The sequence below is a fragment of the Pituophis catenifer genome, unplaced genomic scaffold (assembly GCF_029215685.1).
Source record: "Pituophis catenifer annectens isolate HBS135680 unplaced genomic scaffold, rPitCat1.0.hap2 SCAF_2, whole genome shotgun sequence".
In the NCBI taxonomy this organism is placed as follows: Eukaryota; Metazoa; Chordata; class Lepidosauria; order Squamata; family Colubridae; genus Pituophis; species Pituophis catenifer.
The window spans coordinates 30,309,243-30,332,147 of NW_027256882.1; the positions used below are offsets into that span (position 1 = coordinate 30,309,243).

Sequence of the window (22,905 nt, forward strand, 5' to 3'; positions counted from 1 at the left end):
ATGCCAAAATAATGAGTAACTACAACAGGAAATAAGATGCCAAAATCAATAATTATGCATTCCCTAAAATATCTGTATTCAGCAAAACCAATTATAGGGAATATGTGGACAGTGAAATTAATGAAAAAGATAAACTGTTAAAATTAATCCATGAATTATTTTGAAGGTAGAAACTGAATTCTGTTATTTAGCTTTCAGGTTTTTATCCTTCCTTTTTTCCTTCTCTTAAGGAGGTTTTGGTGCCAATTTTTTTTTCTTGACATGGAAACTTTATCTAAGGATAAAGAACTTCAGTTCAGAGCAAGGGCAGTGCTTCCTGAATCTCATAACGCCCAATTCTAAATACACAAACTTTTTGACATCTAGACAAGCCCATTTCCTCCACTATAGCAACTAGCTATTTTCTGAGGATGGGAGTATCTGCATAGATCATCCCGTTCTCTCATTTTTAATCCACCTTTTACATAAGAATACTTTGTTTACCTTAAATTTAAACAAGGGAAATTTATTCAGAAATGGTATGGGTTTCCAGCTTGGGCAAGGGGTTGGACTAGATGACCAACAAGGTCCCTTCCAACTCTGTTGATTCTATTCTATTCTATTCTATTCTATTCTATTCTATTCTATTCTATTCTATTCTATTCATAATTTTAAGTGTGAGGAATTGATACAAATATTAGACAATATGCTTAACTTGGCTTTAAAATTCATAACTGCTGCATTCACATAACATGCAATGTCCAAGCAAATAACAGTAATCCTTGACTTACAACCATTCATTTAGTGACTATTCGAAGTTATAACAGCAGTGAAAAGAGTGACTTATGTGTATTTTTCACACAACCATTGCAGCACCCCCATGGCCACATGATCAAAGATTCGAATGCTTGGAACTGGCATGTATTTATGATGATTATAGTGTCCCAAGGTCCTGTGATAACTGTTTGTGAGCTTCTGACAAGCAAAGTCACTGGAGGAGTCAGATTCACTTAACAACCATGTCACTAACTTAACAACTGCAGTGATTCACTTAACAACGGTGGCAAGAAAGGTCGTCAAATGGGGTGAAAAACTCACTTAACAACTGTCTCACTTGGCAACAGAAATCTTGGGCTCAGTTGGGGCCACAACACGGTTGTGAAATGAATCTGGTTTCCCCATTGACTGTTAGGCCCCGAAGCCATCTTTTGCATTGGATCTTCAGGCCTGCCATATTTACTACTGTGGGAAACTGGGAGGGGGGGATTAGATGGAGCAAGGTGATATACAGTCATAATAACATTCCTTTCTCAGAGAGTCAAGGACATCTTGCCCTGCCTCTGAAGGGCTGGAACTGGGAGGCATCTCCAGTTGGGACGGTGCCTGATTGGACCATGTGATGGACATGTGGGTGCTGGGCAGGGACTTGGACTTTCCTTTGGGTGGGGAAAACCTGGAAACTTTCAGATTCAGGTTTTCCCAGATGTGCCAATATGACATCTCTAATAAAACGGAACTTTGAGGAACTTCAAGCCTCTGAGTCGTCTTTCGTTGGGGGTATTACTTGGAACCCTGACATTGACTTTGCTTGTCAGAAGGTTACAAAATGGGATCACATGACTCCGGGACACAGCAAAGGTCATAAATATGAACATGATCACGGGGGAAGCTATAAAGGTCGTAACCATGAAAAACGGTCATAAATCCTATTTTTCAGTGCTGTTGTAACTTTGAACGGTCACTAAGCAAACTTTTGTAAATCAAGGACTACCGGTAGCATAAGATCTCCTGCCATGGGCCAGGGGTTGGTCTAGAAGACCTCCAAGGACCCTTCCAACTCCTTTACTCTATGTTCTATGTGGGAGTCAGAATCATGAGCAATGACACAGAGCGCATCAGGACACTAATGAAACACAATGGTCGGTGGCTCAGGCAATGTCCTTCATCACATCAGAAATATACATTCTATCATCTTCTTTGCTGGAAAGGGACATCTGGAATAGAACAAAAATCAAGATGTCAGTTAGAACTTGACAAATTCAAGGAAGATAGTGAGGGTACCTGTAATTATTTTTGTCGAGAAGGGGGCGTTATAGCTTCCACCAGGTCTCTCTCCGTGCAACTCTATTTCATAATCCGTACCAGGGTGCAAATCCATTAAATCAACACTTCTCTCTGTCCCTGGAATGCTGATATTTTTGGGAGGTGCCCCAGATTTGGGGTCCCTATAGTAGAGGAAAAACTTGTGGAAGAAATTGGGCGGGGCTGACCATGTCACACGGAGCTGGTTTGGAGAAACTTCGGTCACTTGTAGGTTCTTCAGTGGATCTTCGGGAGTTGAGGCAGGTGGGGAGATGGTTTGGATCTTGTCATTTGTTGGTGAACTTGGAGCTGAAGGAAAAGAGATTTGAGGTGAGGGAATCAGAATTTTTTTTTACTATTTTTATTATTAAAAAGTACAAACAAACATACAAACCACAACAAAACATACAAAACAAATAAACATAAATCAAATCTTTACATCTTCTTTTCAAGTTTGTCGTATCGGTGATCTGTATTTATATATATACCTTTTCTCTATCTTTTTCTACTGTATCTCTTGTATCTATATTCCTAATACATCCTCTCTTTATCTTTTCTTAATCTACATATTTAATTCACTATTTTCCTTAAATGGTATCTAATTTCTTATATATGGTTTTTGTCTTCTTATTTATATCTTTATCTTTTTTCTTTTTTGCTCTCCAACCAGTCATACCATTTCTGCCATACTAGGTAATAGTCCTATTCCTCTTTTTCCTGTATTTCTTTTGTAAGTTTGTCCATTTCTGCACATTCCATAATTTTACTAATTATTTTATCTTCTGTTGGTGTATTGTTATTCTTCCAATTCTGGGCAGAATTGGATGCTGCCATGCTGCTGTTAATATATGGATTTGTGCTGCCGTTAATATATGGATAATTAAATATTTTATTTCTTTTTCATATTGCCCTGTAATTATTCCTAATAAAAATGTTTCTGGCCTCATTTCAATTTTTTGGTGTATGATTTCCTCTATTTGTATTCTAATCATTTGCCAAAATTGTTTTGTTTTCTGACAAGACCACCACATATGGTAATAAGTTCCTTTTTGAAGCTTGCATTTCCAACATGTTGGGGAGGTGATCGGGAACATTCCTAATACATCCTCTCTTTATCTTTATTATATGAATAATTAAATATTTTATTTCTTTTTCATATTGCCCTGTAATTATTCCTAATAAAAATGTTTCTGGCCTCATTTCAATTTTTTGGTGTATGATTTCCTCTATTTGTGGGCGCTTAAGACTTTTCTATTTTATCAAGCTGGCCTGGCCTAAATCTTCCCCCTTTTTAAATCTTCCCCCTTTTTAAATGTGGAAATTTTAAATTTTTAAATTTTAAATTCGTCTTATTTATAGGGGTATGGGTAAGGCGTTTTAAATTGGGGAGCCATTTTAGATTTAATTCTGTTTTAAACGTATTTTAATTGTTTATATTGTATGTTTTTAATTTTGGCTGTTCACCGCCCCGAGTCCTTCGGGAGAGGGGGCGGTATAAAAATCTAATAAATAAATAAATAAATAAATAAATAAAATAAATAATCATTTGCCAAAATTGTTTTGTTTTCTGACAAGACCACCACATATGGTAATAAGTTCCTTTTTGAAGCTTGCATTTCCAACATGTTGGGGAGGTGATCGGGAACATTCTTGCTAATTGGGCTGGCGGGAGGTGCCACCTATAGAACATTTTGTACATGTTCTCTTTGTAGGATACAGTCATTGTTAATTTATAATTTATATTCCATAATTTTTCCCATTTTTCCAATTCAATGTTACATCTGAAATTTTTCGCCCAAATTGTCATATTTTCTTTAACCACTTCTTCTTCTAATTTAAATCTTAATAAGTCATTATAAATTTTTGTTATCAATTTATCATTTCCTTGTAAAATTTTGTCTAATTCATATGGCCCTTTTTGGAATCCAAATTGTACCGAATCTATCTTATACCTAGATTTTATCTGTAAATACGGCCACCAATCAATGTCTGTACCCATTTCTTTCAATTCTTGCCTTGATCTTAATTCCCCTTGGTTGTTTCATAGATCTTTATAAGTTTTCGTTTTATCAATGTCCATAGCGTTGGGGTAAATCTGTGCCACCATAGTCGATAGCCATTCCGGTATTTTATCATAGTGTGTTTTTTTAATCTCCCACCAGGTTTGAAACAGTGCTTCTCTAATGATATGTTGTTGGAAATATCCATTTTGTTTATCTTTTCCCTCCCACAAAAATGCATGCCATCCTCTTTGTAAGTCAAAACCTTCTAATGTTAGTATTCCTTTATTTTTGAGTTCTATCCAGTCCTTAATCCAAATCAGTGATGCTGCTTTATAGTACGTCTCCAAGTCCAGTGGTGCTAGTCCTCCTCCCTCTCTGGTGTCCTGTAGGTGTTTTATTTTGATCCTTGCTTTCTTCCCCTGTCAGATGTAGTTTGCAATCAGTTTGTTAAAGTCTTTGAAGAAATCCTTCCCCGGTTTTATCGGAATAACTTGAAACAGATATAAAATTCTAGGTAGTACGTTCATTTTAATCGAGGCAATCTTTCCAAGAAAGGATAGTTGTAACTTAGTCCAAATTTCTAAATCCTTTTTTATCTGTCTTGTCAATTTAATGTAATTATCTTCTCCAATTGATGATACTTTATTGGTGAGCCATATTCCTAAGTATTTTACCTTCTTTGTCATTTGTATTCCCATTTTATCTTCTAGCTCCTTCTCTTGTTGGTTTGTAAGCTTTTTCATTAAGGCCTTTGTTTTTTGTTTATTAATTTTAAGTCTGGCTACCCTCCCATATTCTTCTATTCTTGCTAATAATTTACTACTGTGGGAAACTGGGAGGGGAGCAAGGTGATTTTTTTTTTGGAGGGGAGGTGCCCCAGATTTGGGGTCCCTATAGGTCTTTATAGGTCTCTATGTTCTATGTGGGAGTCAGAATCATGAGCAATGACACAGAGTGTATCAGGACACAGATGAAACGCAATGGTCGGTGGGTTAGGCAATGTCCTTCATCACATCAGAAATATACATTCTATCATCTTCTTTGCTGGAAAAAGAACATCTGGAATAGAACAAAAATCAAGATGTCAGTTAGAACTTGACAATTTCAAGGAAGATAGTGAGGGTACCTGTAATTATTTTTGTTGAGAAGGGGGCGTTATAGCTTCCACCAGGTCTCTCTCCGTGCAACTCTATTTCATAATCCGTACCAGGGTGCAAATCCATTAAGTCGACACTTCTCTCTGTCCCTGGAATGCTGATTTTTTTTGGAGGTGCCCCAGATTTGGGGTCCCTATAGTAGAGGGAAAACTTGTGGAAGAAATCGGGCGGGGCTGACCATGTCACACGGAGCTGGTTTGGAGAAACTTTGGTCACTTGTAGGTTCTTCAGTGGATCTTCGGGAGTTGAGGTGGATGGGGAGATGGTTTGGATCTTGTCATTTGTTGGTGAACTTGGAGCTGAAGGAAAAGAGATTTGAGGTGAGGGAATCAGATTTTTTTTTTTAAGTTTCATCAACTTCCTCCCTTAGTTTGTCTGGCTAGCATATTTCTCTACTTTGTGGATTTTACATAAAGCACCTTAGTCCTAATATCCTAATGTCCCCTTTTGTCCTAATGTCCTAATTGTCCCTATTTTACATCGGTTTTGCCCAAACGTGACATTTTACTTCCAATTTTGGCAAAACTGCTCCCAATGTTTACTTAACGATCACCGCACAAATGGTAGTAACATCGAATTTGTCATGTGATGGATCCTCTTTACAACCGTCACAAATTATAACCGTGATAGGCAGACTCTATTGTGGTAGTAACTCATGGACTATCTGTCATCCATTTTATGGCTCACTGTGATAGTTCACTCAACACAGTGGGAGGTAGAAGCTGCCCGACAATATTGTGGGAATCAGCCCTAAGGTTCAGTTCAACAGAGAGGTATGCTAGCCAGACATGTATCAGAGCTGATCTTAGGTTCCCTTCATTTTGGAAAATAAAAACCTAGAAATCCCAGCTAAACGGCAAGACAGACACTTGGAGGTTGTGGTTTGGAGGTGTGAAGGTGGTGGCAACAGCAGCAGTGGCAACAATAGCAGAGCAACGACATAAACTGGCTTGACACTGAAAGCCAACATTGCTGGAACGGAAGCTGAAAAGAAAGTTTTCAGCCACATAAATATAACATCAAGGCAAGAACTGGAAGCCTGGAAGATTAAAGTGATTAAAAACACAAACAGACTTCAGTTGAACAACTATCAGCACCTGACTGTGGCTGAAAAGAAAGCGAGTGGCGTGTTAAAAATTCAAATAACATATAAGACAGGAGATTCAAATAACATATAAGACCAGGACAATGCGCTACCCAAAGATAATTTTCAGCATGATTTCAACACCCACACGTGAATGTTTTGATGGTCTGATTTTGATCTCTTCAGTTTTGACAAACCCTGGCTTTCGCTTGTATCTATGTGAGCCAACATATTGAGAAATGTTTTACCAAATTGTGTAAAACCTTTCAGTAAATCAGAAGAATATTGGACATAAATTTATATATAACAGACAGGGGCTGTTGTGGGGTGATATTGGAGAAATTATTCTTTCTCAGGATCACTGTAAGGATAAAAATGGGAATGTCTTCAGAAGAAAGTCAGGTTTTAAATTATTAAGAAATAATTCAGTATATTTCAGTTACTTCTCTGTGTTCTCTAAGCTCTTTACATATGTTATCATCCACAATTCTAATAAAATCCTTCATGTGATTGTGTGGAAAAACATCCCATAGTTTGCAAGTAGACGTCAGAGGAACTCTGGACAACATAGAAAAGATGGATGGGAAACACTTTGGCTATAAGAAGTGGCGTGTAGCAAAACTAGAACAGATCAAACAAACTTTGGAGCAGCAAGTAAAGGCGCATTTTGGCTTGGAGAAGAAATTAGCTGGTGGAGGTTGCGACGTCTGCGTGAAAGCAATATGGCGAAGAAGAAAGCCTTTCTTTTAAGGGAGGAAAATAGTCAGCAGCCTACCATCCAAGCAACTTTGGGGAGGACGTGAAAGCAACGTGTGATTACATATTTGGCCATGTGTGGGTGCCGCAGAAGCTCGACTTTGCAACAACACAAACAAGGCATGTGATGCGACTATTATAGGCAAAAGGAGAGAGCAAACTGCCATGGTGGACGGCTGCCCTACCAACCCTGGTACCTGTGGCAGTTATAAAGGAGTATGACTTAGAGGAATGTCCTTTCATGACACCATGAATTTCCATCAAGTAGGTTGTCCCAGGTGACAATCCGGTGATGGTCGCCGTGGAAGCATCCCCAGGGACCACCAACTCCTTTCTTTCTCCAGTCACCATGTTTCGGTAGCGGATGACCACATGGTCAGAGATCCCCCTCACGCTGTCCAAAGACACCTCAATGTGGTCTGGGGAGCTGGTCACCACCGTTGGCTTGGCATGGTCCGGACGGAGGTATCCATCTGAATAGACACTCTCTGCTTCGGTTATTGGGAATTCCCTTTTCAGAGGCAAGTTGCTGGTTTCTTGGACGAGACGTTCTTCAACCCTCTCTTGAAATTCGATGGGCTTCATCCGTTTGAGGTAGAGGTAGATGTCCCTGGCCACGCTCTGGATTGTCTGGTTGCCTCGGAGAGGGAAATTGATGGCTCGGAGGTAGCTCTCAAGCCGCTCTAGGAGGGTCCCGTTGTATGGGGACAGTTTGGATGAGATGTTCTGGGTCATTCTCTTCAGGAAGTGCTCCTTAGTCAATAAGGTGGTGTTGGTGGGGCGGCGACGCAGATGTGGTTTAGTGCCTGGTTTCTTCTCTTCAGGCTCAGAAGAGGGAGTGTCTGGCTTTTTATGGGAAGAGGGGGGTGGTGTCAAGGAGTTGCGACTTGGTTGAATTGGAGCTGGTGCTGGTGGGATTGAAAATGCAGGAGGTTATGGCAAAGTACTCAGCGGGAACAAGTCATGGAGGTGAGATGTATGGCTATCGACTAGAAATGCAGGTAGTCCTTGACTTACAACAGTTCGTTTAGTGTCAGTCTGTAATCTACAATGGCACTGAAAAAAAGGACTTAGGACCATTTTTCACACTTATGACTGTTGCAACATCCCCATGATCACGTGGTCAAAATGCAGACGCTTGGCAACTGACTCATATTTATGACAGTTGCAGTGTCCCAGGGTCATGTGATCATTTTTTGGGGTGACCTTCCAACAAGCAAAATCAATGGGGACGCCAGATTCGCTTAACAACTGGGTTACTAACTTAACAACTGCCGTGATTCACTTAACAACGGTGGCAAGAAAGGCTGTAAAACGGGGCACAATTCACTTAACAACTGTCTTATTTAGCAATAAGAAATTTTGGGCTCAACTGCGGCTGTAAGACGAGGACTACCTGTATGCTAGCTATTTAACCTAGCTTTTTAATTTCCCCACCACTGGGCATTCAGAAAGTATTCAGACCCCCTTCACTTTTGTCAATTTTGTTATGCTGCAGACCAGGGGTGAAATCCAGCAGGTTCTGACAGGTTCTGGAAAACTGGTAGCGGAAATTTTGAGTAGTTCAGAGAATCGGCAAATACCACCTCTGGCTGGCCCCAGAGTGGGATGGGAATGGAGATTTTGCATCATCCTTCCCCTGGAGTGGGGTGGGAATGGAAATTTTGCACCAAGCCACGCCCACAGAACCAGTAGTAAAAAAATTGGATTTCACCACTGCTGCAGACTGATTCTACAGTTGTTGAAATTCATTTTTTCCCCTCATTAATCTACATTCAGTAGTACCCCATCAAGACAAAGTGAAACAGAATTTTAGAAATGTCTGTACATTTATTAAAAGGAAAAAAACTGAAATATCATATTGGCATAAGTATTCAGACCCCTTGCAACAACACGTGAAACTCAGATGCCTCCCATTTCTCTTGATCTTTGCTGGCATGTTTCTACACTTTGAAGGGAGTCCACCTGTGGTAAATTAAATTGTTTGGATGTGATTTGGAAAGGCACTTCAATTTTTTTTTTCTTTTTAATAAATTTACTGACATTTTTAAAATTCTGTTTTCACTTTGTCATGATGGGGTACTGAATGTAGATCAATCAAGGGGAAAAACGAAGTTCGACAACTGTAGAATCAGGCTGCAGCATAGCAAAATTGACAAAAGCGAAGGGGCTCTGAATACTTTCTGAATGCACTGTTTAGATTGGCACATCCCACTACAAAAGTTAGACTTGGTGACTTATCCATGCTGCCGATCCTGAATTTCCTCAAAGCTGCAATAAAAACAGATGGAGTTAGTGTTGGTCTTTTTATACATTGCATCCAGGAAACTCCCGTGGTCTGTTTTTCAGAGATCTGTGGATTACATAGAGGAAGTTCAAATAAAGAAAAGGCATTGCAATCATAACTGCTGAAGGAAGGGGAAAAAATGAAGACTTGAAAAAAGAGTAGAAAAAGGGTAATGTAACTATGAGGAAAGGCTTCCATGGTGAAAAAATGCAGAAACCCTTTTCACTAATCCTTTCACACTGGTCATTTCAACACACCCTGCAATGCAAATAAAGCTTAAATGAGCCATTATTGACCAAACAATGGAAGAATGTTTTTTCTAAGGATGCTGAACAATCTGGGCTGCTAATTTAGTTCACAGAACTATAAAACATAAATATCTTTGTGGGAAGCTGTGAAAATGAAGGCCAAAGATTCTAGGTTAGCCTGGAGAATCAAGGATCAAGGATGCTATTACAGAAAAATTTGGGACAGAAAAATTGTACTCTGGAGAACAAATATTCTTAAAATTCTGCTCCAAATCAATATCGCTTAAAAGCAGTGTTTTTCAACCTTGGCAACTTTAAGATGTGTGGGCTTCAACTCCCAGACTTCCCTAGCCAGTATGGCTGAGTGAGGAATTCTAGGAGTTGAAGTCCACACATTTGGGCATCTATGATATTACATAATGTTGTGCCTTCCTCTGCCTTTTTTTAGCCCTGGTATTGGTTATTACTCATCACATGGTCACCAGATGGGGAGAACTCAACACATGGCTACCATTTGGGGTAATATCTCTGAGATGCTGGTCACTTCACACAAAGATCCAATTAGCCCAACATGCACGATTCAGTATTCTGTGCCCTAGATAGCAGCCCAGTTCATTTTCATTCTAGGTGTGGTCTTACTAAGGCTTTATAAAGTGGTATTAGTACCTCACTTGAACTTTATTGTATTCCTCTGTTAATGCAATTTAGGATTGCGCTGGCTTTTTTGGCTGCCGCTGCACGCTACTGACTCATATTTAAGTGCTAATAACCAAATAACTGCAAAGAATATAAATCCTTCCATTCCCCACTAGTCAGTCAAAACTGAAGAAGCTTCTTGAATGAGAAGCAAAATGTTTTCAAAGGGAAAAAAAAAAACCCAAGAAAATCCAGTTGCCTTTCAGAAAAAGCACCTTTGGGACAACCTAGATGATTGAGAATCTCGACAGACATTTCCAGACAAAAGGAAGTTCTAGAGCAATGATGGAGAACCTTTTTGGCACCGAGTGCCCAAACCGGAACATGTGTACATTTGCATGCATATGTGTGCACCAGAGTACCGGAAACCCAAAGACCAACTGGCTGGCGCATGTATGCCTGTTTTTTGGCTATTTTTCCAGCCGTTTTCCGGCTGTTTTCCAGGCCATTTTCTGGCCATTTTTGTCCCGAAGAAAGGCCCCAAAACAGGCTGGAAAATGGCCTGTTTTTTGGCTGTTTTTCAGGCCATTTTCAGGTGAAGACCAGCTGGCCAGTGCCAGAAACCAGAAGAGCAGATGGTGATGGTGCGTGTGCCCATGGAGAGGACTCTGCGTGCCACCTCTGGCACGCATGCCATAGGTTCGCCATCACGGTTCTAGACTGAGGTAATCAAGACACTAGTGATCTACCTGTGGTGCTGACCACAATGCTGGTGGCTCGGCTGTTCTCACCACTCTGACGGGCAACCAAGGTGATGCGGTATCGCGTTCTGCTCTCCAGGTCTTCCAGGGTGACCCGCTCAGGGGCTGCGGGCAGCTCTATACGTTTCATGGCTTGAACAGGTCGAGTGGAAACCAGAGGGATGTAGCTGAGGATGTAGCCATCAGGGCGGGAGGTAGGTGGTTCCCATTGCAAGGTCAAGGAGTTTCCTGACACTTGTGGTGATTGCAGACCAGTGGGAGGAGCCACTCCTGGGGAAAAGGAAGAGATACATGAAACACAAAATGTTGCAATGGGAGTGGGAATAAGGGTAGGGAACAAATGGAGGTGGAAAGAGATGGGCTTGTTAACGAAAGGAGTAAATAAGAGTAGGGGTACCACATCTGGCCTGTAAAATCAAAATGGTAGCAAAGAGCTAGAAAAAAAATAGTATAGATATTTGCTGCCATCTAGTGGTCATCAAGACCCTTGTCTCAAAGGTGCTTTTTTCAAGAGGCAACTGGACTTTTTTATTTTGGTTTCCTTGAAGATGTTTCACTTCTCATCCAAGAAGCTTCTTCAGTTCTGACCGAACGATGAAGAATGGAAGGATTGATATTCCTTGCAGTTATCTGGTTGTTAGCACGCTTTCAGAGAGTCATTGAGGCCACTTGGAGGTTTACCTCAGGGTCACCTGAATAGCGCAAATAGGTGTGGAACCTTCTTGGAACCGCTGAAAGGACTGTGTTGCAAAAGCTTCCATTATCCACCAGTCAGAACTGAAGAAGCTTCTTGGATAAGAAGCAAAACATCTTCAGGGAAAAACAAAGAAAGTCCAGTTGTCTTTTGAAAAAAAAAAAACACATTTGGAACAAACATGACTTGGATGACTGAGAATCTGCACAGACATTACGACTCTTGCATCCCAGACTAGTTATTCCTAAACAAGGAATAACAGGAGCTGCAGCTATTTAATGCAAGTAAGGATCAAATGCAGAGAACGTAATATAACAAACTGGGAGATATAAACCATTATTCAATAATGGCCTGATTTACCTCCTCTTAAACTAGCATAATTAAATCCATTTTAATGCATTTTTCCCTCTTACTAATTTTATAGATGATTAGAACAGGTCCAATCAGGACCTTAATGAGGATGTTCACTCTTTTTATTTATTTATAATGATATTTGGAGAATAAAAATGGGGGGGGGAGAAATAGAAAAAAAGAGGAAGAAAAAAGAATACATTGAAATCTGGCAAAATATAAAAATTGCATAAAGAATTTACAAAAAATGAGAGGGAAAAAAGCATTCTAGTATTACAGGAAAATCCTTGACTTACAACCAAATTGGGGGACCCCTTGCATCCTGGACATAAACTGTTTCAACTCCTACCCTCAAAACGATTCTATAGAGCACTGCAGACCAGAACAATTAGACAGAAGAACATTTTTTTCCCAAATGACATCACTGCTACACAAATAATTCCCTCAACACTGTCAAACTATTTACTAAGTCTGCACCGCTATTAATCTTTTCATTGTTCCTATCACCCATCTCCTCCCACTTATGACTGTATGACTGTAACCTTGTTGCTTGTATCCTTATGATTTATATTGACTGTTTCCAAAAATGATTTGATTGCTTATTTGTACCCTATGACTATCATTAAGTTTTGTACCCAGTGGTGGGTTGCCCCCGGTTCGCACCAGTTCTATAGAACCGATAGTAAAACCGGCGGGAGGCTCCGCCCACTGACCCTGACGTCATCAAAATGGTGACGTCATTCTGCGCGTGTGGCCCTGTTGCGAACCAGTAGTAAAGGTAAGTAGAACCTACCCCTGGTTGTATCTTATGATTCTTGACAAATGTATCTTGTCTCTTTATGTACACCACGAGCATATGCACCAAGACAAATTCCTTGTGTGTCCAATCACACTTGGCCAATAAAGAATTCTATTCTATTCTATTCTACTGTATTTAGCATCCATTCAAATGACAATGGCACTGAGAGAAGTGATGTATGACCAGTCCTTGCATATATGACTGTCGCAGTGACCCCCCCTCCACAGTCATGTGATCATGATTCTGTCGCTTGGCAACCGGTGTGTAATTACACTGTTGCAGCATCCTGGGGAATCAATGATTGCCACTTGCAATCTTCTCAGACAGCTTCTGACAAGCAAAATCAAAAGGTCAACTGGCTTTGCTTAACGACTGCATGATTCACTTAATGACCTGTACATTCGTACGCGGGACAACTGGTTCATGACGGTTGCAGTGATCCCCTTTTGTGGCCTTCTGACGAGCAAAGTCAATGGGGATGCCAGATTCACCTAACAACTGTGTTATTAATTTAACAGCTGCAGTGATTCACTTAACAAATATAGGCAGAAAAGTCGTAACGTGAGGCAAAATTCACTTAACGCATTTCTCACTTAACAACTCAATTGTGGTCATAAGTCGAGGTCTACCTATAATTCATAAATAAAATGGACTGCTTATGCATAAAGAGGCTGTATTGTGTAATTAACAAGGTGCCTGAAATATACTGGGCAAGCAATGATATTGTAGCAACTTCTGCTTTTTATCTAGTTACAAGCAAACGGCTGTTTTCCTGCTTGGGTAACCACATAAAGTATAAAAGCACGCTGAATGAATCGTTTGGGGTTCTTCCAGCTTTATGTGAGGACCCATTTTTGACCAGATCTGAATAAACGTGTGACTTAGAATAGACCAGACCTAGATTTCCTGCTTGACAAGAAGAACGGAATTTGCATGAACATGAACAGTTCAACGAGGGGGAAAACAATGGAGAATGCGGGAGACGGACAGAAATGGAGTCACGGCTTCAGACTACATACGCGTACGCACGGTCTGGGTGACAGGGGGTCCGTAGTGTTGCCCTTTTTCTACCCGAACGGTGACTGTGTATTCCTCCCCCGGCTTTAATCCTTTATATTCAAAGAGCCTTTCGGTGCCAGACAGATGAATGGATTCGCCCGCTCGAGGATCCTTCTGCAGGTTGGAAAAGAAAAAAGACAGAGTGCTACCACACAACATACAGATACTCGTGAGCAGGGGTGTCAAACTCGATTTCATGGAGGGCCGCATCAGGACTGTGTTTGACCTTGGGGAACCGGGGTTGGCGTGGCCAGGATGGGTGTGGCCAGCTCGACGTCACTCGTGTTGGGGGTTCCTGTGGTGGCCCGAGAGCTCTGCCAGTGTAAATGGGCTGCGATAACCTCCGGCAACCCTCTGTCAGTAAAAACGGTGCTCGGGAGAGCCTCACACGGCCTTCCCGAGCTCTGTTTTCACTGGCAGAGGTACCGCAGGTCAGTTCTTTGCTGTTTCAAGGGCTCCCCACAGGCCAGATCTAAGCACCCTGTTTAGGGGACATATGCTGACTCTGTAAACAGCTTAGAGAACAGTAGTGGGTTGCTACCGGTTTGCCCTGGAGGCTCCACCTACCCGTCCGGACGTCTCTGCGCATGTGCAGAAGCGGCGTGCCCAAATGCGCACCCACGCGCACCCATGATCAAACCGGTAGCGACCGAAATTGAATCCCACTACTGTTAGAGAGTGCTGTAAAGCACTGTGAGGTAGTATATATGTCTAAGTGCTATTCTTATTGCTATTGCTTCAGTAGCAGAGCGGTTATGAACTTTGCCTGACATGCAGAGCTGCTGATTCAAAAGCTGGCAGTGACGTTCCTAGAGCTACTCATTTACTGCTTCTGCCCCCTCTCCCCAATTCACTGATTAACTATTTCAGTGATGACTAACCTTTTTGCCATCGCGTGCCAAAGGCAGGGGGAGCGTGGGGGGTGTCACGTGCGTGTGTGCTCACACCCATAATTATATGTGCCCCACCCCCTGCGCATGTGTGCATGACCCCCCGCGCTCCCCCCACTTTTGGCACAAGATGACATGGTGGGCCCAGTAGGCCCATTTTTTGCTCTCCCCATGTTCCAGAGCTTCTCTAGGAGCCTGAGGAGGGAAAAACGGCTTTCCCCACCCCCTGGAGGCCCTCTGGGGGCCGGAAACAGCCTGTTTCCCTACTTCTGATGGGCCCAGAAGACGCAAAAATCAGCTGGCCGGCACGCCGGAGCTGAGCTCGTGTGCCCATCAATATGGCTCCGTGTGCCACCTGTGGCACGCATGCCATAGGTTCGCCATCACGGAACTATTTCATCATTTTGAGAGACAGGGATTTAACCCCAGTTTCAAAGAAGCCAAATGCATAAGGTTTTGTGGAGCCTCAATGTGGTTCTCTCAATTGATGCTTGTGCTATTTCCGCATTCACTACCCAGAATTCCACTGGAAGGTAAGCAGCCATAGGAACTTGATGAATGAATGAATGAATGAATGAATGAATGAATGAATGAATGAATGAATGAACGAACCTGGGACTGAGCTAAATCCACCCCTTCTATATTTCAATGATGCATTGATCAAAAATTTAAAAATGCATTGGAAAAGTAGGTAGCTATTTTTAATGTACATTACTTGGTGATTCACATTGAAAAGGGCAGATCTGTGATCATGTACTAATGGTTGCCATCTTGACTCCCCTCTCCCTCCCTCTCTCCTACACACATACACACACACACACAGGATATTCCTGCCAATATGAAATTAAGTGCAACAAGCAAAGTGGAGAGCACAATTTGAGTGGACACAAGCTGTAAAATCATATTTTCATGCAGATCAAGAAAACACAAATAGAAAATGTATTTGAGGAGAGCTGGGGCCACATAAAGGACCACATTTTCCAGCTGTGCCCTCCAGAAATGGACAGCCAGGCTGAGTGGAGTGGCCTTTAGTAGCCTAAAAAAAAATCCCAATCATTTTCTTATAGTAGGCACTACAATGAATAGAAATGAGTTCTGGCTGAACCCAGATATTGAGGAACTACAGCTACCAGCATTCTCCCTGGTCACACCGCCTGGGGCTGCTGGGAGTTATACATTTGGAAGGCAGCACAAGTTGGACTCTCCACTTCTGTTGCCCAAGCACATTGCCCCAAGGTGTATCTTGTTACCTTGGGTGCCACATGGATCTCATATCCGTCCACAGAAATTTCAGGGTAGTTCCACTCCAGGCGGAAAGAAGTTTCATCTCGATTTGAAACACGGACGCCAATGGATGGAATCTCTGTTTAGGCCAAGAAAAAAAAAATGGTGTGTGAACATAAGAGCAGAAACCAATATTGCTTGCTTTCTTATTTTATAGTCATCTCTTCAGAACTTTGCTAAGATAAGGTTACCTTGAAGAGATTTGTCTGAGGGGAGATAGTCAGTGAGCCTCCCCCCCACCAGTCAAGGTGCACACCTCTATATTCCATACTAGTTCAAACACTAGATAACATGTGCAGTGGTGGGTTTCAAATTTTTTACTACCGGTTCTGTGGGTGTGGCTTGGTGGGCGTGGCATGGCATGAGTTGGTGGGAGTGGCTTGGTGGGCATGGCAGGGGAAGGATACTGTAAATTCTCCATTCCCACCCCACTCCGGGGGAAGGATACTTGAAAATCTCCATCCCTCCCCAATCCAGGGGAAGGTTACTACAAAATCCCCATTTCTTCCTGATCAGCTGGGACTTGGGAGGCAAAGAACAGATGGGGGCAGGGCCAGTCAGAATTTTTACTACCAGTTCTCCGAACTACTCAAAATTTCCGCTACCGGTTCTCCAGAACTGGTCAGAACCTGCTGAAACCCACCTCTGAACATGTGCCCTGTTGGGTCATTGTTTCAGAGATATTTCCTTATCTAAACAGAGAAACAGAATTACCATGAGTGGGCAAAAAAGCAATGGGTGTGGAAGCAACTTCTGATTTCCTGCCGGATTCCCCATTGACTTTCCTTGTAGGAAATTGACAGGGAGCATTAGAAATCTTCCTGCCTGCCTTATGGTTGCCAGGTGTCCACTATTTGAGCGGACAGTCCGCTTTTTTCACATTATGTTCACTATTTTTTTTCACAAAATAGTGGACATTTTTTTTATTCAAAAGCTTTATGATGAAATTAAAATGTAATTTAATATTTTACATATTATTATAATATATTTGATGTTTTGAATTTTAAGTAAAGTTTTGAAGTGATTATTTTAATACGTGTTAAAATGTTTGTAAGAAAATATATAATTTAATTGTAATTTTTTTTTATTTTTTTACTACTTAACCCCCCCCCCCCCCGCTTGTCCGCTATTTTTTGGAAGCAGACCTGGCAACCCTAGCCTGCCTTTCCTATCTCCATATTCCTCCCTCCTTTCCTACTTTCCTTCCAAGCAGGCTAGTAAGTGGCTGCTGCTGGATGGGGGAAGGAAGTGAGGGATTGTGAGAGTGGCTGGGAAACTGTCACAGAATGTTCAAAATGAGCATCACATGACTGCAGCAGCGGCCCAGCAGCACTAAAGTTCATCAGAGGAAGACCCAATCTGGAAATAAGAAGGAATGAGGGTGAAGGTTCATTCTCTGAGCTGGTGGGTTGGTTTCTGAATGTTTCGTTATCAAGCTAGGTAACATCTTCAACGGAGTTTAGGGGATGTCAGTGTTCTTCTGTTTTTAAGGGCTTCAGGTGTAGATGTCCCAAAGGTGCTTTTTCAAGAGGCAACTGGACTTTCTGTTTTTTCTTTGAAGACATTTCACTTTCATCCAAGAAGCTTCTTCAGCTCTGACAGGATAGTGGGGAATGGAAGGATTTATATTCCTTGCAGTTAGCTGGTCATTTGCATCCTTTTAAAGGGTTGTTTATTTATTTATTTATTTATTTATTGGTTCGATTTATATGCCGCCCTTCTCCAGAGACTCAGGGCAGCTTACCATGCATTAAGCAATAGCCTTCATACTTTTGTATATACCTGCTTAGTAGGACTTTTGTCCCCTCCTAAGCGGTGTTCTTTTTTATACAAAGTCAGCTTATTGCCTCCACAATCCGGGTCCTCATTTTACCTACCTTGGAAGGATTGAAGGCTGAGTCAACCTTGAGCCTGGTGAGATTTGAACTCGCAGTAATTGCAGGCAGCTGGAAGCTAAATGCTAATTAACAGCACTTTAGTCCGCTGCGTCACCAAGTCTCTTGGCTCTTCTTGTTGAAGCACTTGGAGGTTTATCTGTGTCCTTAGGGTCACCTGAGTAGTGCTCCTAGTTCCTGTAGTCTGCAATTTTCCTCTGGAAATCCATTCCTACCAGGGGTGAGTTCTACTTACCTTTACTACCAGTTCGCAGCAGGGCCGCACACGCGTGCTTGCTTCACTCACATGCGCATGCATGCGCAGAAGCGTTTTGATGATGTCGGGGTCGGTGGGCGGAGCCTCCCGTCAGTTTTACTACCGGTTCTATAGAACCGGTGCAAACCGGGGCCAACCCACCACTGATTCCTATTCCCACACCATTCAAAGGATGTTCATCCCAAATTGTATAACTAAAAGTCTGTAGAGATTCTCAGTCATCCAGGTCATGGTTGTCCCAAAGATGCTGGGATGGAAAAAGGATGCAAATGACCAGCTGTCTGCAAGGAATATAAATCCTTCCATTCCCCACTATCCTGTCAGAGCTGAAGAAGCTTCTTGGATGAGAAGTAAAACTTCTTCAAAGAAAAAACAGGAAAGTCCAGTTGCCTCCTGAAAAAGCACCTTTGGGACAACCGTAACCTGGAAGACTGAGAATCTCTACAGACTTTCAGGTGTGGATGTTATCTTGCCTGGTAATGAAACATTGGGAAACCAACCCACAAGCTCGGAGAATGGACCTTTACCCTCATCCTACACCTGAGCTACAGATATTCACCACAGTTGCATAAGAAGGAATTTCCTGATAGTGAGAGAACGATTAATCAATGGAACAGCTCCCTCCCTGGAGGTTTTCAAAAAAGATTGGACAGCCATTTTGTCCAGGAAGGTATAAGGATTCCTGCCTTGGGCAGGCGATTGGAGTACAAGACTTCCAATGTCCCTTCCAACTCTATGATTTCATGACAACTTTTCCAAATTTCCTTGGGAGTTACGGCTCCCGGATTTTGGATGTATTCTTTAAGTTAGCCCGTTTGGGGCATATGGGTTCAAAAATCATTGCCTTATGATGCACTTTAATTTACCAATTAAAGATTACAGGAGTGACAGTTTTAGTAGTATATAGATTTGTGCAAGAATATCCACAGCTCCTTTTCTCTCTCTCTCTCTCTCTCTCTGGTAGCGAAAAATCACCTTGTCGTTTATTCATTCGGGAGACCAGCATTTCTCAACCTTGGCAACTTTTAAGATGTGTGGACTTCAACTCCCAGAATTCTCCAGCCAGCATACGTGAGGCAATTCAAAACACACATTAAGGGGACTTAACAGCTGAAGCAAAATAGCATTAAAAAGGTGCTGTTTTGAAGGAATTTTAAAACCCAAGGCTTGGAGAAAGAATGATGTTTTTAATGCTCTTTTAAAGGCTGGTATAGTAAGGTTTGGCCCAGTTTGCTGTAACAGTTTTTCTGTTCAGGTAGTCCTCGACGTTGGGACAACAACTTCCACTTCTAAGCAAAGTGATCATTGTGAGTCCTCACATGACTGCACCTGATTTTACAACATTTTTTTGCTACTGCAAATCCGGCTTCCCCCCATTGTCTTTGATTGTCGGAAACACATCTGGGAAGGTCACAAATTGTGATCATGTGAACATGGGTTGCCGCAACCATTATAAATATATGCCAGTTGCCAGCTGGGGTATTCTAGTTGGCTGGCTAGGGAATAAAGTTAAGTTACTAAAATTGTCACAGTTGAGAAACTCTGGGTTAGACCATAAAGGATGCAGGAAATGTCTCCTCCCAACCTATTTTCCAAATAGTTTAGCTTATTTTCCAACGCACCAGAAGACAAGACAGGAAACCATGAATGGAAACTAACCAAGGAGAGAAGCAACCTGGAATTAAGGAGAAATTTCCTAACAGTGGAATGGTTTGCCACCAGAAGTAGGTGCTTCATCACTGGAGGTTTTTAAGAGAAGACTGGACAGCCACTTATCTGAAATGGTATAAGGTCTCCTGCTTGAGCAAGGGGCTGGACTAGAAGACCTCCAATGTCCCTTCCAGCTCTATTCTGATTGATTGTTTAAACCTTTGTGCCTACCTATTGAACAGTCATCGCCCGAATAGCCACTGTTGCACACGCATGTTCCATTCTGACATTCTCCGTGGCCACTGCAGTGCTCCGGACATGCCAGCTGACCGCAGTCGGGGCCAGTGTAGTCTGGATGGCAGGAACACACCCCTCCCTGCAGACAGTGGCCTCTCTGGTTACAATCGTTGGGGCAAGTCTTAGTGCCGCAGGCCGGCCCGATGAAGCCTGGCTCGCACACGCAGCGTCCATTACGACATTCTCCACGCCTGTTGCAGTTGCTAGGGCAAGCTCGGCTTGCACAATCTGCACCGCTGTAACCTGGGTTGCACACGCACCGTCCTGAGATACATTGGCCGTGTCCGTGGCAGTTCTGGGGACAAACTGGGTCGGAGCAGGAGGGGCCCATATATCCTGGAAAACAGGTGCAGCGGCCATCCACACAGCGCCCTTGGTCATTGCAGTCATCGGGACAAGAGGGTGGCTCTTCACAGCTGACCCCCGAGTAGCCAGGCTGGCATTGGCAGTGCCCGTTGAGGCATCTGCCACGCTCTGGGCCACCGCAGCCTCCGGAGCAGACCGGCTCAGCACAGGTGGGTCCGCCCCAACCCGATTCACATTCGCACAGGCAACGAGAGAGGTCGAAGGATCCATGGTGCGAACATAATGTACGAATGTCTGTTTGGCCTAGGGGAGGGAGGGAGAGAGAGAGAGAGAGAGAGAAAGATAAGGAGGTTGAGGGAGGGATTGCTTAAAAGGGCACCTGTAAATCGCTTAATTATTGCATTTATAGCTCAAGGAAGGAAGTCCGTGAGCTCAGTTGCCTTTTTTACCTTCAGTAGTGAGACTGAATGAAAATAAAACTCAGATTTATTTATTTATTTATTTATTTATTTATTTATTTTAATTTGATTTATATGCCGCCCTTCTCCGGAGACTCAGGGCGGCTTACAGTGCGTTAAGCAATAGCCTTCATTCTTTTGTATATTTATACAAAGTCAGCTTATTGCCCCCACAAACTGGGTCCTCATTTAACTTACCTTAGAAAGGATGGAAGGCTGAGTCGACCTTGAGCCTTGGAGAGATTCGAACCAGCAGTAAATTTAGATCTTCTAAAGGCTGGTTTTCACAAAGTTATTTGAAGGGAGCGAGGGAAGGAAGATGGAGGGAAGAAAGGAAGGAGGGAGGGAGGAAAGCAGGGAGCAAGAAAGAAAGAAGGGAGGAGGAGGGAAGGTGGGAACAAAGAAGAGGAAGGAAGGGAGGACGAGAGAGAAGAAGGAAGGAAGAGAGAGAAGGAAGAAAAGAAGGAGGGAGCAAGGCAGGGAGCAAGAAAGGAGGGAAGAAAGGAAGGAAGGAAGGAAGGAGGAAAGGATGGATGGAAGGTGGAAGGGGGGAAGAAAGGAAAAAAGGAGAGAGGGAGGAAGGCAGGGAGCAAGAAAGAAAGGAGGGAGGAGGAAGGAAGAAGGAGAGAAGAAAGGAGAGAGGGAAGAAGGAGGGAAGGATGGATGGAAGGAGGGGGGAAGAAAGGAAAAAAAGGAGGGAGGGAGGGAGGAAGGGAGGAAGGCAGGTAGCAAGAAAGAAAGAAGGGAGGAGGAGGGAAGAAAGGAGAGAGGGAGGGAGGAAGAGAGAGAGAAGGAAGAAAGGAAGGAGGGAGCAAGGCAGGGAGCAAGAAAGAAAGGAGGGAAGATAGGAGGGAGGAGAGAAGAAAGGAAAGAAGGAGGAAGGGAGGAGGGAAGAAAGGTGGAAGGGAGGGAGAAGGAAAGAATTTAAGGAATGTAAGGACTAAGGAAAGAATTTAAATGGAATGATGTATGGAGGGAAATAAATGACTAGGTAAGAGATTTGTATTCTATAGGAGGGGCTGATTGTAATGTATCTAAGATGTGCTGGATGGAGGGCGGGGAATCTCTGTGACCACCCACCTAAGAGCTTGCTGTCATCATTCTTAGGTGAAGAACAAAGGACTTAATTCATGCAATTGCCCATTTCCTTGATCCCAGCTCTGGAACCATTTTGCTAAGGTATAAAATATTTCAACAGCTGTGTAGAATTCAATCCTGCCTTCCTCCTCTTCCCTTACCTTCGCTGGCTTGACTTCTGGTGGACGCAGCAGGGCAACAGCCTCCCCCAGCTTGACACGTTTCCTGTAGGACCCGCACTTCATTCTCAAGGGCCTGCAGCCTTCTCCAGAGCTCCTGGGTATCTTCAGTGCCAGGGGGACACCCACAGGATTGCTGTGGGAGGTTGATGCGATGGGTGAAAACCACATGCTCTTGATCTGATCCTTCCAGGGTGTGTTCATACTGGCCTCCTCCCCGAGAAGATCCAGGAGGACCTAAGGCCTCTTGGGGAGGTGGGGAGGCACCCTCGTTCGGCGTGTCTTCTCCTGCCACCTTAATTGTGTAGACATGGGAGAAGATGGTCGCATTGGAAGAGATGAGGGGGCGGGGAAGACGTGCCCCCCAGGAAACCCCCAGCCAGCAGAGAAGCAGAAGGAAAGACGCTCCCTTTGAGGGCCTCTCCATGATCATTCAAGATCTGTAAGGAAGGGGACAATAAGGAAGAGAAATAAATCAGGGCTGAATTTGGGAATAAAAGGGGACAGAATTAGAATGGCTAAAGACAGCAATCTGCATGGTCAAGGAGCCAAGCACTTTTCTTAGCATGTGCTGGAAGAAATATCCATCTGGTTCAGTTCCAAGCCAGGAGAAAGAAACTGGAAATATGGAGGCTGATTGGAAAGATGGTTTTAATGATGAAGCAGAACCACATATGTTCTGGGCAGCTGACCACATAGAGTTGAGAGTGGGAAGTA

The 22,905-nt window shown here is 42.9% G+C and overlaps 1 protein-coding gene across 1 annotated transcript in view; it reads right to left on the minus strand.

Moving 5' to 3' along the window:
• TNXB (tenascin XB) overlaps window positions 1–22,621 on the minus strand; it is a 107,371-nt gene extending 84,750 nt beyond the window's left edge. The window contains exons 1-7 of the mRNA XM_070936510.1: window positions 22,171–22,621; window positions 20,103–20,777; window positions 16,037–16,149; window positions 13,857–14,010; window positions 10,982–11,263; window positions 7,259–7,969; window positions 5,191–5,520 (exon numbers count right to left, since the gene is read on the minus strand). Of these exons, the coding sequence (XP_070792611.1) occupies window positions 5,191–5,520; window positions 7,259–7,969; window positions 10,982–11,263; window positions 13,857–14,010; window positions 16,037–16,149; window positions 20,103–20,777; window positions 22,171–22,621 (2,716 nt within the window). The remainder of the gene's footprint in view (window positions 1–5,190; window positions 5,521–7,258; window positions 7,970–10,981; window positions 11,264–13,856; window positions 14,011–16,036; window positions 16,150–20,102; window positions 20,778–22,170) is intronic.
• Window positions 22,622–22,905: the final 284 nt, after the last annotated feature.